The 15,488-nt window shown below is 52.4% G+C and overlaps 6 protein-coding genes across 6 annotated transcripts; 1 reads left to right on the top strand and 5 right to left on the bottom strand.

Moving 5' to 3' along the window:
* Positions 1 to 2: 2 nt before the first annotated feature.
* On the bottom strand, positions 3 to 1,169 carry PV05_00083 (uncharacterized protein; the record flags this gene model as incomplete). The annotated part of the gene is made up of 1 exon (XM_013464947.1): positions 3 to 1,169. The coding sequence occupies exon 1, from the start codon at positions 1,125 to 1,127 to the stop codon at positions 3 to 5; it is 1,125 nt and encodes a 374-aa protein (XP_013320401.1). The 5' UTR covers positions 1,128 to 1,169.
* A 324-nt stretch (positions 1,170 to 1,493) lies between these two features.
* Positions 1,494 to 4,444, bottom strand: PV05_00084 (uncharacterized protein). The gene is made up of 2 exons (XM_013464948.1): positions 4,047 to 4,444; positions 1,494 to 3,998 (listed from the first exon to the last, which is right to left on the bottom strand). Exons 1-2 carry the CDS (start codon positions 4,159 to 4,161, stop codon positions 1,585 to 1,587), a joined length of 2,529 nt encoding a protein of 842 aa, XP_013320402.1. The 5' UTR covers positions 4,162 to 4,444; the 3' UTR covers positions 1,494 to 1,584.
* Positions 4,445 to 4,607: 163 nt separating this feature from the next.
* Positions 4,608 to 8,347, bottom strand: PV05_00085 (uncharacterized protein; the record flags this gene model as incomplete). The annotated part of the gene is made up of 3 exons (XM_013464949.1): positions 4,608 to 5,561; positions 5,618 to 7,605; positions 7,660 to 8,347. 3 exons carry the CDS (start codon positions 8,345 to 8,347, stop codon positions 4,914 to 4,916), a joined length of 3,324 nt encoding a protein of 1,107 aa, XP_013320403.1. The 3' UTR covers positions 4,608 to 4,913.
* Positions 8,348 to 8,567: 220 nt separating this feature from the next.
* PV05_00086 (uncharacterized protein) lies at positions 8,568 to 10,939 on the bottom strand. The gene is made up of 2 exons (XM_013464950.1): positions 10,686 to 10,939; positions 8,568 to 10,634 (listed from the first exon to the last, which is right to left on the bottom strand). Exons 1-2 carry the CDS (start codon positions 10,755 to 10,757, stop codon positions 8,796 to 8,798), a joined length of 1,911 nt encoding a protein of 636 aa, XP_013320404.1. The 5' UTR covers positions 10,758 to 10,939; the 3' UTR covers positions 8,568 to 8,795.
* Positions 10,940 to 11,277: 338 nt separating this feature from the next.
* PV05_00087 (uncharacterized protein) lies at positions 11,278 to 14,328 on the top strand. The gene is made up of 3 exons (XM_013464951.1): positions 11,278 to 13,581; positions 13,636 to 13,919; positions 13,972 to 14,328. The coding sequence occupies exons 1-3, from the start codon at positions 12,419 to 12,421 to the stop codon at positions 14,043 to 14,045; spliced, it is 1,521 nt and encodes a 506-aa protein (XP_013320405.1). The 5' UTR covers positions 11,278 to 12,418; the 3' UTR covers positions 14,046 to 14,328.
* On the bottom strand, positions 14,214 to 15,452 carry PV05_00088 (uncharacterized protein). Its single transcript, XM_013464952.1, has 4 exons — positions 15,324 to 15,452; positions 14,992 to 15,267; positions 14,667 to 14,924; positions 14,214 to 14,612 (listed from the first exon to the last, which is right to left on the bottom strand). The coding sequence occupies exons 1-4, from the start codon at positions 15,327 to 15,329 to the stop codon at positions 14,487 to 14,489; spliced, it is 666 nt and encodes a 221-aa protein (XP_013320406.1). The 5' UTR covers positions 15,330 to 15,452; the 3' UTR covers positions 14,214 to 14,486.
* Positions 15,453 to 15,488: the final 36 nt, after the last annotated feature.

Here is a 15,488-nt window from a genome sequence, read left to right on the forward strand (position 1 = left end):
CTTCAGCCTCTTGCTCGAATCTCCATCTGTGGCCAGACCAAATGCGTCGACCACTCCTGACCGACCAAATCTGCTACGGCCTGCACGACTTTAGCTCCGACGGCGTCCACAAACGATATATGACCAAGCTGATGCAGCGCCACCCCGTAATATGCCAGAACGACCAGTGCGCCCTCGTCCCGCGCCTTCAATAATCTCAGATAATTCATATCGAAAAACACTGGAATGCCGGCGATCTTGTTATATGTATCGACTGAATTGCGGTCCTCCAGGAAAGCTGCCCGCAGAAATTGAATGGTTGAAAGGAGGGTCGACACCCGAGTTTTCGAGTCTTCGTCGACGCCCAGCTGGGACGCGATATGCTCCGAAAGTGCCGACAAGGCCTTTATGCTAGGGGTGGCGATAGTAGCAGGAATCGTTTCTGCGGGCGGTGTCTTCGGCGCATCGCCCAACATAGGTTCCAAATCACCAGCACGTAACCATGTATGGGCCTGCGTGGCTATGGCTAGCGCCCCTTTGAGCAAGTCGAAGATCTCGACCATGCCGGCGATAACCCCTGGTGAATGTCTGTTGTCTGGATAGAAGCCCAAGCTCAATCGCGAATACTGGATCCCCACTATGATTTGCGAGAAAGCGAATAGCGCATGGCAGTTATCCTCAGTGATATCGCTCAGTAAACGGATGTAGCTAGCCAAAGCTTCCTGCTGATAGAGATTGGCCGTCTCAATCAAGTCGACCGAGTTAAATGTCTTCTTGTCGTGATGGAGTCTGTGGTGTGCCGCGACCGCAAGGAGACCTTGAAGCAGAAAAGGATGCTGAAATGCATGCCTCGGGACGACTTCTTTCCACAATGATATCAGCACTGGATTATGGCTCATGGTCCGATATGTGTATGCAGTGTAATAGTGCATAAGCTCGAGCTCTTGAGTCCGTATGGTTTCAGGAACCCCTTGGCTGGGCGTTACCTGAGCATTGTGCTGACTGGGTACCGCGCGCACATAAATACATGGCCTGGAAAGTCTTTCACAGTTCTGGCAAATCGGTCGTTCGAGGCTGCAGCGGACTTTTCGTTCCTTGCACGTGGTACACCCGCCTCGGATTTTGTGATAGCTCTTCCTCTTCGGCATGAGAGAAACAGATGCTAGCGAGGATGGTAGCTTCTAAACCACCGAATTGGCGTCAACGAGGCTAAGGTGTAGCCACGACCGATCACAGAACATTGAGCGTGTGAGTTTTGTAGCGAACGGACGAGCACGAGCACAGATAATCACTGGGAATCAGACACAAAACACGAGTAAGGCGTCAGCTGTGGGTGTGCAGATGTTGGTGATCAGGCAGAAACATATGTGTCGCACTACGCTCGCAGCAGTTCTAGCATGGACACTCCACCATAAATGATAGAAGTACCATGCACCTCTATGGATCCTTTCCGCATTTGGGCATGGATAAGGCCTTGCATACTTCAGACCGTATCTGTTTCGAGCGGGAATGCATAAGGGTAAAGATTCTTCGTTTCTAACAGCCTAGGTCTTTTCACGAATATCGATACAAATCATCAACATGCAATTTTCACTTTCACTCCGGTCAAGATTGAGTTCCGCCAGTATCCCGTCCATCTTCTGCACCGGGTCTTTCCTCGGTGTTTGGTGACGGGGCCTGCTCGCCCAAAGGTGCCCTCCCTACAGTCGTGCCTGACATACCAGTTGGCTGGGTTCTTACGCTGTCCTCTGATTGTTCATCCTCATCGATTTTCACATCTCGACCTTGGCCGTCGGAAGCCTCCAACGTCGGGTCTGCACCCTCCTCACCACTAGTATTTTCTGCAATCGACTCAATAGCCGCTGTTGGTGTGTATAAAGCAGTCCGCGGTGAAGCTGGCTGAGTAGGCGACGAGAGGCGACTAGCATGTCGTTCAGACTCGGAAATGGTAAGGGAGCCTCTTGGAGTATGTACGATCTGTGCTGTAGACCTATTGCTGGGAGTAGGTGCAGAGCCCGGCTCACTCGCCGTGTCCGGCCGTTGAAAGCTGCCATCGGCCGAATGAAGGGTCGTACCTTGCATATCATCAGGAGACCAGGTACGGCCCTGGGTGGGAGCCGGGATAACGACGATTTGGTGGAGAGCCTCGGGTTGGGTTGGGTGCTCGTATGGATCTGCTTGTGGTTCGGCCGTCGTGACCGTAGTCATGCGAATAGCGCCGTCGGCTTGAGTCTCTTCAGCAATATCGTCCGGTGACCAGGTTCGGTCATTGCTCCTTGGTGCCGGAATGATAGTCACGGGTAAGGGCAGAGCTGGAGCATTGGCCCGACCGCCAAAACGATCCCGCTGCGCGGTTGCAAACGCGCCCAATCTGCTCCTCAGATCTAGACTACGATCGATTGGTGACCGGCGCATCCCACTGGCATTTTGCGCATCAGCAACTTCGGCCGGAGGCTCAGCCCTTCTGCGCTTGAACGGGTTAGGCAGTGCTTGCCAGACATGTCGACTTGCGGGCTCTTTGCGAGCGGGCGCTTCCACGACAATATCCTTGTCTGCCGAGTCCGGGAAGGAGTCTGAATCAGATTGTCGGCTCTCGACCGCACCATTAGGCACACTAATTGTCTGTGGACGGTCCTGGACATTTGGCTGGTAGTTGGGTGATGGACTGGTCAAATTGTGATAGCGGATTGCATAGACTGTGCTGGCTGCGCTTCCAGTATCGCTCCTGCTGGGCGGCGTAAGGACCTGTTCCGGACGCTGAACCTGTGAGTGTGCTCCGGTGCGGCCATGATCCGTTGCATCAGCTCCTGTGCTTATACCGTCGGGTGGAGCTGTCTTGCGCCGTTTTCGCAATGGCAAACGACCCCGAATCCGCCGGTATCGAGAGCCGAAGCTCTCGCCCATCCCTTTGTGAGGAGCTCCATCCTGGTCATTCGTGCCGTTATGGCCACGCCAGTTTGCATCTTCCGAAGGAGTCATGTTGAGCATTTCATCGCCATCAAATATTTCTCGTCCAAGTATTCCGTCTTTCCTCTCATCCCGTTCCAGAGATTCAATTCTTTCCACCCATTCCCACACAACAACACTTGCCGCCGCTGCGCCGACCCATCGAATATATTCACCCCACCCTGCCAGATTCGGCTGAGATATGTCCAGCACAAAAAACACCACCGGGATAACGACAGAAACAAGTGACAACACCGCCACCAGACATATGTTCTTCATTTTGGGATGCCAGAATGCGAACCTCCTCTTGGACAAACAGTAGTAAATCACACATGATGCATAAATCAATGAAATGGTCAACTCAAACAGGTAGTTGAGAGCAGGGATGGCGTCTTGAAATTTTCGTGGCCTGGTCCTCGGATTGCCACTGACAAACGAGTCTAGGATGCTGAAAATGGTGTCGAGAGAGACCATGACGAAACCGAGCCACTTGATAGTCACTTTCTCCTTGTGCCGCGGAAACAGTCGGATAAGTGTTTGAACTTGCGCCAGCCACAGAAAAGTGTCGGATATGACGCGAATGATGCGGATCTCGAGGCTGTCCACCACGTTATCTACCAGCTGGCTCGAATCCATGTACCCTTGGTTGTATTGATCTTCCGCGACACGAAAGGTATCAGCCGTGGCGATGGTCAATGATATGGCCACCGTAACAGTTGCGATCTTTTGGAGTAGTGGACGCCGTCCGACGCCGACAATAGGAGAGGAGCCATATGAGCCTGTTATCACACCTCGCCGGCCCAGAAACCCAGCCCCTCCGCCAGGTCCACCGACGTAGAAGGTTCGTGGGGTGATGAAGATGAGAATGACAAGGACATAGCTGATGACGGTTGCGGTCGCGAGGGCAAAGATTTGAGGAGATATCGAGGCATAGAAAGGATCTTGAAACCCGATCACAGAGGAATTGCCGGTCGTATCAGGGCTGATGATCGAATCGGTACTGTCGCACGGCTGTTTGAAGGTGACTTGGGCGTGAAGGGTGGTAGTTGTGTCATTCCCAAAAATGAGCACACCTATCGTCAGTCAGCATCTTCACCTAGTAACGGCTATCGTGTACGTACCTCCACTAGGAAGAATCAGAGGCGTGCACCAGGTGGAAGACGGCGCCGTCGGCGCGGAACGTGTGCTTAACTGGCCCCATAACTGGCGAGCGGTGATCTGAGCATTGTTGGACATTTGACTACCGTTTCCAAAGTCCTCGCCGGATTCTCGTCGGCGACATGGTTACTGCGTAGAATTGGCGAAGTCGTCTGGGGTCGAGACGGCTGAGGACGCGCGGTCTCTGATCATGCGAGCATGGCGAGTAATTCGAGGTGGAGGTTGTAGGCAGGATGCGGCGATTTCAGGGAGCAGAGACACTGGACTCGTATGCTGGATCCGGCCAGCCAATATAGAGCGATCACAGAATGTGAAATCTTTCCAGGTGGAAGCGCATTCAGTGTGGTGGGTTCGACGTGAGAAGAGAGTTTCGAAGATGGCGCAGGTGATGGATTCCTTCTTTTGCGGGGCGGAAGGAAAAGGCACTGGATATCGTCGCCGCCGAAAAGCCCAATCATGTCTACAGATCAACATGATCCTGGAGTACCCGTGGCAGTACCTCGCCAGGTCCGGAGAAATCCTCATATTTGTCCATGCATATTTTGTTATTGATCGACTTATGTGCATGCTATGTATGGCAACCAATATCTGAATGCATGGTCTCCATATGCAGAGATTCGTAACTCATCAATCATCTGCGAAAGCGTTCTCTGTCGTGGCCTGCAATGCCACTCGAACTCCTGGCTAAGAGATAAGATGAAAAGAAGGAATTGCCGACGGTCATCTGCATCAAAAGGTTGGTCCAAATCGAACAGAAAAATTTGCAAAGAAAAAGTCCTCTTCGCTCTTCATCACACCTCCACGTCGCCCTCTACTAACCACTCCTTGCTTCAAAGGTTGCCAAATCCATACGTCTGGTTGCTGTTCCACTGCATCTGATTGTAGTCACGGTTGGTGATGACTTCCAGCATATCTCGAGTACCCACGGTCGGACCAAGACCACCAAATCCCTGATCGACAGTGGCTTCATCATTGTGGAAGAGGTTATCCAAAGGCAATGCAAACCAGTCCATCGACAGCGTCATGGCCGGATCGAGATGGGAATCATCAGGCAATGCCGAGTCCAGAATTTGACCATCTCCACTGAAGTTGGGTGGCGGCACGAACATCTGCGATGCAAGTTCAGCCATCGGTCGCGCTTGAATCCCTGCAAGAGGATCATCCATGTAGAAGTCGGCGTTAAACTGGTTCAAGTTGACAGCTTGAGCCTGTTGCTGCTGTGCCTCAGGGTGTCCATCATTGCTGTGCACTGATTGAGGACGTGATTGCTCGCGGCTGGGACCTGCTGACCCATTTCCAACTTGTTGCACCCGAATCAATGTTTGTTTCACGTTGCGCACAATGTTCTGAACGAGGCGTGAGGTCGAGGAGGTGAGATGAACATCATCGACGACCTCTTTGGACATGGCGATGGTGATCTTCTCGAGCTGTTGCAAGCATCTCCGGACCAATGCCTCATGAGTACCCAAGCTGAACCGCTATTGCATAGACGTTAGCAATGCAGAAGTGACAGGTCAGAGGCATCAGGACTTACCTTCAATGTGAACATTATGCCAGAAAGACTCCGCAGATATGTTCGAACAGGCGCATCTCTCAGGAACCCTCTGCCGGCAATGCCATCGACCACTTCACCAAGAATGTTGAGTGCAGCATCTGTGACTTCATCGATGTACAGCTTGTTGTCCTCAGCGATCTTCCACAGTGTCGCTTTCCGAATGTTAGACCCTCCTTGTACCCATGACTCTACCACATTTTGCAACCCAAGCGAGTTGATGTACAACCGGGCATACTCGTATTCCATGACGAGAATGCTCTGCATGACTGGGTGGATGACATCTTTGACCTTGTCGAAGTGGATCTTCCAATTCTGCAGTAGTGGTGCGAAGGTAGCGATGGACTCCTTGTACTTGCCACTGGAGATCAGATCTCGGGTGAACTGGTGGGATGAGAATATCGCACGATTCGCCTGATTCATGATCCGCGCAATATGGACCCAGCATTCTTGCATGATATCCACTGGATGTTCGGCCGAGACATTCTCTGTCTGATCCCAGGCAGCGTCCTTCTCCCACTCTTCAACATTCAGCGAGGACTGCACCCCCATGCGCCCGCTTGTCTGCGCGACATAGACGAGAATCAGATGTCGAATTCGTCGCTTGCGCGCACACTCAGAATTGGGTCCATGCTCGTGGCCGCAGTTGGAGTGATTGGTATCGAACACGCCAAGTTCGAAAGCTAGGCTCTGAGCGAGACCAAGAAGCATCCACGACATTCTATCCGACCGCCAGGCGGGTTCGAGCCAGCTCGCGTATGGGAGGTTATCGTAGTCTCGACTCGCAGCGGATTCGCCGTTCTGCGCTGGGGCTTTGGCATCCACCTCAGAAGACATCACTATGCTTCGATCCAGGAGACCTTCCTCATCGTCACTTGGCGGAAAATGTAGTGCACGCGGCTGCCAGTCAGTGAGCAGCAACAGAGCTTCAATAGTGCCTAGGGTGCGAAGACTTCCTTTCCAGGTGATCTGCCCAGTGTTCAATTCGCGAATCTTGTTGGCATTGCCACCACCACAGAATCCGCCTCCAAATTGCTCTTGTCCCCAGAGAAGTCGTTCGATCTGGCGACGAAGGTTATTCCACAGCTTCCCATGAATCTGGTATGACCGAGACAGTGCCGCATGACCGGAGAGGTGCATATGACGGGAAGCAATGGCGAGAATAGCCAATGCCAAGATAGGCTCATCAACGAGGAGCTCTTGATGCATGTGAGGGGATCTGTATTCATCAAAGACAATTGGTGTCATGGGTGCCAGTTGTTTAAAGAAGTATTCAACGTATTGCATGGCTTCCCAGGCTGTGAACCAACCGTTCCGCACAAAGCGCATGTCTGACCACGCTTTTAGGCCGGCTTGTTGTTCGGCTTGTTCTTGAGGCGTGAAACCAGCATCCGTAGGCACTGGTGGCCCACCATGATCGAGACTGGACAGAGTTCTCTTTCTTCCACCACGCTCAGAGTGTGGGCTGTCTTTAGGATGTGGTGTCGCACCTTCAGAGGCGGTGGCATAAGCTGCGTCAACCAGAAGCATGATGTTGTCTTGAGTGCTGGAAACCTGTGGGCCTAACGTGGCTACAGCCACTTGACTATGCAACTCCACATCGAAAGGGTTTCTCTGCCCAGGCGCAGGGGGCGGCATTTGGGGATTCTGAGTGCGCGACGACATATCACGAGGTTGAGATGTGACGGAATGTTTCGGGTTCTGCTGCGACCAGGTCTGGCCAGTGAATCCGTTGGGTGCAGTCAATGGTGAGGCTGAAGACGATGACGCTTGTGTTGGTTTTCCGAAACCATAGTTTGACGATCCACTGCCCGTGAGTGATGTATCATTGTTGCTCAAGGCAGGGTCCTGCGATACATCTCTGGCGGTGCCATCTGATCTCTTTTGCTTCTTTCGTGTGGGCGCAAATTCACAGTGCAGTCGCTCACGCTGACAACGCTTGCAGGGAGGATCGGTCGGCGCATCGACACCTAAGAGAGAGCTAAGTTAGCGAAGTCCATTCAAATGCAGGTTCAATTGCGTACTGCCTAAATCACACTTGACTTTGCGCTCGCGACAGCGTTGACAGGCTTGATAGCCCCGGCGGTGCTGCTGCCGACTTTCAGCGGAAGCTCCTTGTGTCGCATTGTCGCCCGCAGGTTCTGGAGAGAATGAGTCTGTCTTGTAGAGTCCGGAGTGAGGTAGATCGGCGCCAGGGAATTGGCCAGAATGGTTGTAGGTCATGGCTGACGCATCCAGCGGCAGGAGGTGTTGAGCAAGAACAGTGGATGGAGGTTGAACGAGATCCGAGGCGCCGAAATAACCGTGCGGATGAGGGACAGCAGTTGGAAAGCCTCGCACAAGCCCAGCTACAAGGCCGGCACCTGGACTTCCGTGCTTCAGGCTCTGCGGGGGTGGCACAGGCGGCAAGCCAGGCTCACTAGGCACAAATGATGCTGGCTGATTAACAAACTCGAAGCTTTGCGGGGCTGCTGCAGGGTTGAAGTTGAAGTTGAAGATTGGTGGTTGGTTGTGCCCGAGATTGGTGGGGAAGTTGTCAAGGCTGAGAGTCTGAGATCGTGCAAGCCGGGTGTCTTCTATACAGATCTGTTCTGCCTCAGGATTAAAGTCGTCGTCCACGATCTTTGCGTCTGGCTCGATTTGTGGAGTTGGTTGGCCTTGTCTTTGTCCTTGTCCTTGCTCCTCCCAGATATAGTCCCAAGGAGGATCCATGGTGGCAATCGGATGGACGAGGCTACCCCGGGAAACATTGAATACAAAAAAACGACGTCAGGCCTCAGAAAATGACGACGTTTTTATGGGAAGGCAAACTAGGTCTATAGCTACATAGTGACAGCAGCAGCCTGTCACGCTGTGGACCGCAAGTGGCCTTCTCTACCCGGTCCAGAAGACATGTGAAGATGTGAATTGTAGTTTGAGATCGGCTGCTATAGATCGGAAGAATGGTGCTTTATCGCATGTGAAGTGTATAGAGCCTTGTCGTATGCCAGTCTTATCCAAGAGAGTTCTTTTGACCTAGGACCTCAGTCACACAACAGGGGCGCTGACAATCCAGGACACAAAGCCAATCTGGCACGTCAAGTATTTAGCAGAAGCTTGTGATATTCCAGCGTATGCCGTACGTCAGGCTAACAGGAACAGAATGGTATGATCATCGTTGTCATCTACCTGATGTGTCAGTGGAGCCTTGTCGATATGGCATACTATGAGCTGGTGATTTTGATACAAAGGGGTCACCAACATCTTTCTCTGTGGTGTCAAGACCACCTCCGTTCGCCCTTGTCTGATTCTTGTCTGGCCTGAACGTCGGTGGCAGACTTTGAACACTGTCTTCGCTTGTCCGACGCGAGGCCTCTGAGCTTGTACGACCACCTACGAGACCCCGGACACCTCCAGCCTTCCGGGCTGGCATATCTCCGGTACCTGCCGTCAACACATACAGCAGATACTTGAGGTTCGGTAGTGTATGTCGAATATCAAGCACCCTCAATCCCATCCGATTCATGAGAAACTCGATATCCTTGTTCAGCAGAAAGACTCCGTATTCGAACTTATATGGCACAGTTGTGGGATGTAGAGGGTACCTGCGCTGGCTCAACCCGAATGATATAAGATCCGAGATGAAGGAAGATGATCCGTATGGCTCGATTGGGTATGGCAATGGAATGGACAGGTAAAGCGACAATTGATTGACCAATTGAGCAGCAAATCCCAGCGCAGCGGCAATCTCGTCCCGGTTCGTGTCGTTGTAAACCGAGTTGGGTAGGTGAATACCGCGAATGGTAAATTGGAGCGTGCGGCCTTTGACGGGTTCGATGGGGTAAATGGTGAGGATCGATTCGCATATCCGGCGTATTTGACCAGTAGAATCCTTGTCGATCTGTTGCAGCTGGTTCTCCACTCCAGTGCAAGATTTGGATCTCTTCTCAATAAGCGCCTTGAGTTTCACCTCTGCAACACGACATTCTTCTAGAGCCTGCCGCCGCTTTATTAGAGACTCCTTCAGATCGTCTCTCCGTTTCGTCAGCTGCCGAAGGTGCTTCTGTTCAGCGGCCAAGGCTGCCTGGCTTCGAGAATCGTCATCTTCGGTGTTAGGCTCATCGTCGACCTTAAGAAGATGCGCCTCTGTGATGAGTTTGTTGATCTCTTCCTCTAGCTGCGACCTGACCTTGACGGCATCCTGGATACATTCGTCCAGGTTTGCCAGCTGCATCAGAGCGTCGAATGGAGAGCCTGGTTTGCTCGAGCCTTCCTTGTGATCAATGGAGTGTTGGACGTCGGCGTGAGAATCTGCCGGCAGATCAGTGAAGCTTGTGTATATGCCGTCGGACAAATGCAGCAGGATGCAATTTTGGGGCAAGGGGTGATGGAAATTCTCGAGGGTCCGGCCGATGAATTGTAGAGATCTCAAGTTGAAATCGAGCTCGACCAGTAGGCAATATTCTTCGGCGTTGGAGGCTTTGGCCCATACCCGCGCAACACCTTCGTCCGACCGTGAGACCTGAGGGCCACTACCATCTAGGTCAAAGAAGGCGAAACTTGGGTTCATAGAGCTTTCGATGACCTCGCTGATATAGACAGGTTCCGCACTGCCTGGGCAGTGTAACGAGACCCAGGTATCAGCTAGGCGGTTGACAACCATATCTTCAAGTTTCGACTGTCGCGCCCGTGGACTTGTTGACCCCCAATGTAAAGTGCTTCTTCGGCGCATTCTACCAGTACCTGGTCTACTCGGTTGTTTGTCATTCTTGCCATAGGATGTGGCCGCCTTTTGGAAGCCGCCCGGAGTAGGTGTTTCTTCAGCTGCGGTAGCGAGGTTGGTGAAGGAGCGCGAGTGGCTTAATGGCTTAGAGTCGCCTTTGAGTGCGCGTTTGGCGGGGGATGTGAGATTGTAAGGCGCATCATCGTCGGTGATGGTCTTTGCGTGTCGGCGGGGGCCCGGGGCAGTCACATGGAGGTTGCGCAAGGAGATGCCGTGCAGGTGACGGAGTCGACGATTCTAGCAAATGATTAGCTTTAGGGGACAGCTTTAAGCTGGAGTCACTCTGACCCATGGGTACAGGAATGGGCGTTCGTTGCGGACTTTAGGAGCTGGGGAATGATCGTCTCCATGGTCAGCCATTGCCTATGTTGGTGGTCCGGGATACATTGCGTAGGTGCATAGCAAGCCCTAGATCAAAGCAAAGGTGGGTAGTGGCTGCTCGACGTATACCAGTAACGGGAATGGGCAAAGTAAAATCACGATCTGACCGCACGGTGACTGGGAATCACATTGCGACGATGGAGTGATGCATTGGAGTTGGAGTCTGCCACGCAGGAAATCACTTTTGTTTGGTGGTGGTGGTGGTGATGATGATACAGCCAATGGAAGAGAGTGCTATCCGGAACAAAATATTTTCCGATTTCCGTAAAACAAGCTATTTCTGCAGCTTTAGAGCTGAAGTTTGATTCTTGAGATAACCGAGGAGGGTGTGGGCAGACGTAGGAACTGACTAGGGGAGCGATCTTGGCATTGAGAGAGGACACCCTCTAAAAGCGGCGGCACTACCGCCAAATTTAGTGGAAAATTTCCCTGCAACCTGCGTTGAGCTGTAAAGCATTTCTGTGGGTTTCTCCTTGATTCAGACTCTTCGCATCCTCCCCTCTTGTCAATTCGCCTTTGACAGAACACGCGATGAGGATCTAACAGAGTCAATCCCGTTTTCCGATCTATACCACCTTTCCGTACCGTGATCGGCATCACTATGCCTGTTTCTGGCCTAAACAGACCTGCGGAAAATGTCATCGAAATCGACGAGGCCATGCATCACCGACAACCAGATTAGATGCGCACGCTCGGATTCAAATACAAATCCACTGTGATGGTGTACTAACTCGCACGATATCGTTCGTCAAGGATGACCTGGGGTCCCATACAGAACGAGCTTCGACCTCGGCGAATGTTAAATCCAGAACAATTTGACACTGCGACTTGACAGCTTTGACAGACCCCTTCTGCACTCTCTATGACCGGCACCCCTCTCCACCATTGCTGTTCCTGCATCTGCATGCAATCTCCCTTTCCCGCGATGTGTGACCTCGCCCGATACTCCTGAAGCACTCCAACAGTGACGGTAACCTCACCAGTCAACCCATCAAGTTGTACCGATGAGCTGCCCGTCGCAAGCTAACAGCGGCTGGAGCTACGATGCGAGCCTGGGACTCCTATCAACGTCGGTCTGCTAACCGCTTGGCTTTGTTATAGACTGGATCTCCAATGGGAGGTTCTCTCTTCACACCTTCTCAGTCGTCGCTCTGTCATCAAATCCGATATAACCACCACCATGTCCGCATGGTCAACTTGACCACGCTACCTATCAACTACAATCTACCTGGTAAAGTGAGAATTGCGCACACCGTCCGAATCCTTGAGCATACTGGGTGGTGCCGCAGCTCGGGCACGTCCATGATCTGGGCATGACAGTCGTCGTGACAGCACTCCATCTATGCTGTCTAATCTCCCTCGACTACCCGTCACCAGCCCATCAACAAACCCATTGTTGACCATGGCGTGCCTCTTGGTATACGGGGCCTGCTGGAAACCTGGGAAACATATACCTCGCTTCTGCCCACAACTCCTCCTCGACCCTCAAGGAGTCCCTATTTACACTTTCCTTCGCAGCACAGACACTCTCACCATAGTCGCTCTCTACCTTGCGCTGATATTCTTTTCTTTCGCGCGCGTCGCCGTTCTCCTCCTTTCTCGAAACATCAAGAAATCGCAATTGAATACTGCTTGCCACAATGAAGGTCTCTACCAAAGCGCTAGGTTTTCTAGCGACTGCTGGATCAGCTGCGGCATCCTGGACGGATTGGTGGGATCCTGATACGACAGTTACCGCCACCTTGACGAGAACTACTGCCTACTGCCCTTGCAATGGCGAAGTCAAAATCACACCGGTCGGCCCTGAGTCGACAAATGTGGCCGTCTACACAACTATCACAAATGCAGTTGGTCCTATCTTCACTTCAACCACCACTACAGTCCCTGGAAAGACCATCACCAAAGCTGGTCCGGTTGTTGTAGTGTTCGAAACTGGAGGTTCCATGACAACCAAGACGGGCATGGCAATTGAGCTCATCGTCCCACCTACGGACGATGGAGGCTCAACCACATACGTGACCAAGACTGTATGGACCGGAGCACAACCCACCAACGATCTGGCCTGGGTGGACTGGAACGATGACGATGCCGTGGACGGTGCTACGTTGACTAGAACACACACGGCAGTGACCACGGTCTACGAGCCTGAGAGTGCATTCCCTACTCAGACTGACGACGCATCATGGTCAGATTGGGCTGCCACGACCAACACTCACACAACCTATACAAACTTGACCGTAACTGTCAGCCCCACACAAGGCAGCACCAGCAGCAGCGGTGTTGGGCCAATCTCAGGCTCGACAAGCACCACTAGCTGGTACCACAGCTCTTGGACCACTTCATCGACATCGTCAACAAGCAGCAGCGGAGTCGGACCTATCGGTGCTTCCACAAGCACCTCCTTAAGCACCTCTGCCTCTAGCACTTCAAGCAGCAGCAATGTCGGCCCAATTGGCGCTTCTACCTCAACCAGCTCGAGCACGTCGACTACCTCAGCTGCCGCCAGCACCAGCACCACTGTTGCTACCACAACAACTGCTGTCACCACAAGTACTACCTCAGTGGCTGCCAGTTCATCTACTACGTCGACAACCACGACCACTACGACAACGACCACCACTACAGCGAATGGAAGACTCCCCACTGTCACCGACGATGTCCGCAATGATGACTACCAAACCGCTATTCTCGAAGCCCACAATGTCCATCGTGCCAACCACTCCGCTGCTGATCTGACCTGGAACACCCAGATGGCCACATACGCTGCTGAGACCGCCGCCAAGTGTGTCTATGGACACGATCTGTAAGTTCGCATGACGCTCTCGCCCTATATTCGATGCTAATGGTCAATGCTTAGTACCCCCGGTGGCGGTGGCTACGGCCAAAACATCGGCGCCGGCTATCAAAGCTACCAAGTTGCCGCTATGATCGGTAACGACATGTACAACGGTGAAATGCCAAACTATCCTACTCCCTATGGCCTCGACAACCCGGACACCAGCAACTTCGGCGCATGGGGCCACTTCTCGCAGATCGTGTGGAAGGGAACTACCGGCGTTGGCTGCGCGACCTCATACTGTGCTACCCTGCAAGGTGCCACGTTCACCAACTACTTCACCGTTTGCAACTACTACCCACCTGGTAAGATGAATTCCTCTTCTCTTTTGATATGTGACGGCCTAACGTGATCTAGGAAACATTGGTGGCGCATACTCGAACGTTGGCGCTCCTCTGGGCCACGATGTCGTCGTTATGCTGACCAACTAAATGATGCTTCATGGCTTTCTTTCGCTTCTGTGGTGTTGGATTTTGGAGGGATGTTGTAATGTAGACAACCAGTTGGGTAGAATTGTATGGCATAGCATGGGCATGGTATTTGATCCAACCTGGTCAGAACGTCATGATGTTGCAGGGGAACCCCGGAACCCACGTTCTCCCCGGATGAGGACCCAAGGAAGGATGACGCCGGAACACGAATTTACTGGTTTATGTAGTTTATAGCAAATGTCAATCGACATGGCGAGACATATAATCGTCATAATGAACCTCATCGAATCCCTGTCCTGCCGGGTGCGCTTTCCACTTACGAGTTTAACTGGATGCTCTGTATCAGAGGCACGTAGACCACCACGTAACAATTTCCATCTGCCTTACTCCGAACACCTTGCTCATTCCGCACATAAGCTGGCTCGCTCTTGAACCAGATGGTCACCGTCGCAGACTATCAAGTCGGGCTTGCAGGTCGTCATCTTCACCTCCGCCGCCGCCGATTGCCTGTGCCACTCGTCCTTCAGGTACGGCAGCCTTCTGTATACCTGTCGGCGTCTCGCCCAGCTGCAAGAGGATTAGCGGCATCCTGCCCGAGTCTCTGGATAAGTCATGACTTACAGCATTGTTGAGGTCTACACCAATTTCATCAAGAACCTGGTTCACAACCTCCTCGCCCTCCTCTTCATCCTCGAGACCTGTCACATCGTCGATGGCATCATCCATCATCTCCTGTCTTTGGTCCATGATATCATTCTCCCGCTCGAACTCCATGGCTATCCTCTGTAATGCGGGCAGGTTCATTTGTCTGTTCATACTACCCAGGAGTTTTGTCGCGCCTTTCATGGACTGCATCATTTGCTCGTTACTTCGTACTGTCTGGAACAAGAGAGCCATTGATCAGTATCACATGATATCGCGAGTAAGAGGGGGACAAGAAGCCTACTTGTATTCTCAGCGATATGGCTTGTAGTTGTGTCCTCATCTGGTAGAACTTCTGGATATACCGTCTTGTCCGGACCAAGTCTTTCGCTTGGATCTTGCAGGCGCCAATTTGCCCATTCTTTGCGCTCTTCTTGATATCCGCGACGAGCTTCTTCTCTTGGTTTTCCAGTTTGACTCGTTCCCGGTCTAGTTCGCGTTGGGTCTTTTCAAGGGCGCGCTGGTGCTTGCGGAGGCGCTCGGCGGGCGTCATTCGCTTGCCAAAGGCCCATTCTATTATCTTATAGACCAGAGTCAGTGGGGTTGTCGCAGTTCGAGGACGGTAACCCGGCTTACATTCATGACGGTTGTGTCCTGGGAATAACTTGGAGTTGGTACCGGAGTAAGGGAGGGCAGAGTAGGCTGTGAGATCTGAACGCAGACGGACTGGAGATAGCGAAAATTACTGTTGCTGTTGTCGTTTGTTTGGAGACGTTGGTGGAAGCCTTGGGTCCCTCGCTT

Source organism: Exophiala xenobiotica, assembly GCF_000835505.1.
Source record: "Exophiala xenobiotica strain CBS 118157 unplaced genomic scaffold supercont1.1, whole genome shotgun sequence".
Taxonomy (NCBI): domain Eukaryota; kingdom Fungi; phylum Ascomycota; class Eurotiomycetes; order Chaetothyriales; family Herpotrichiellaceae; genus Exophiala; species Exophiala xenobiotica.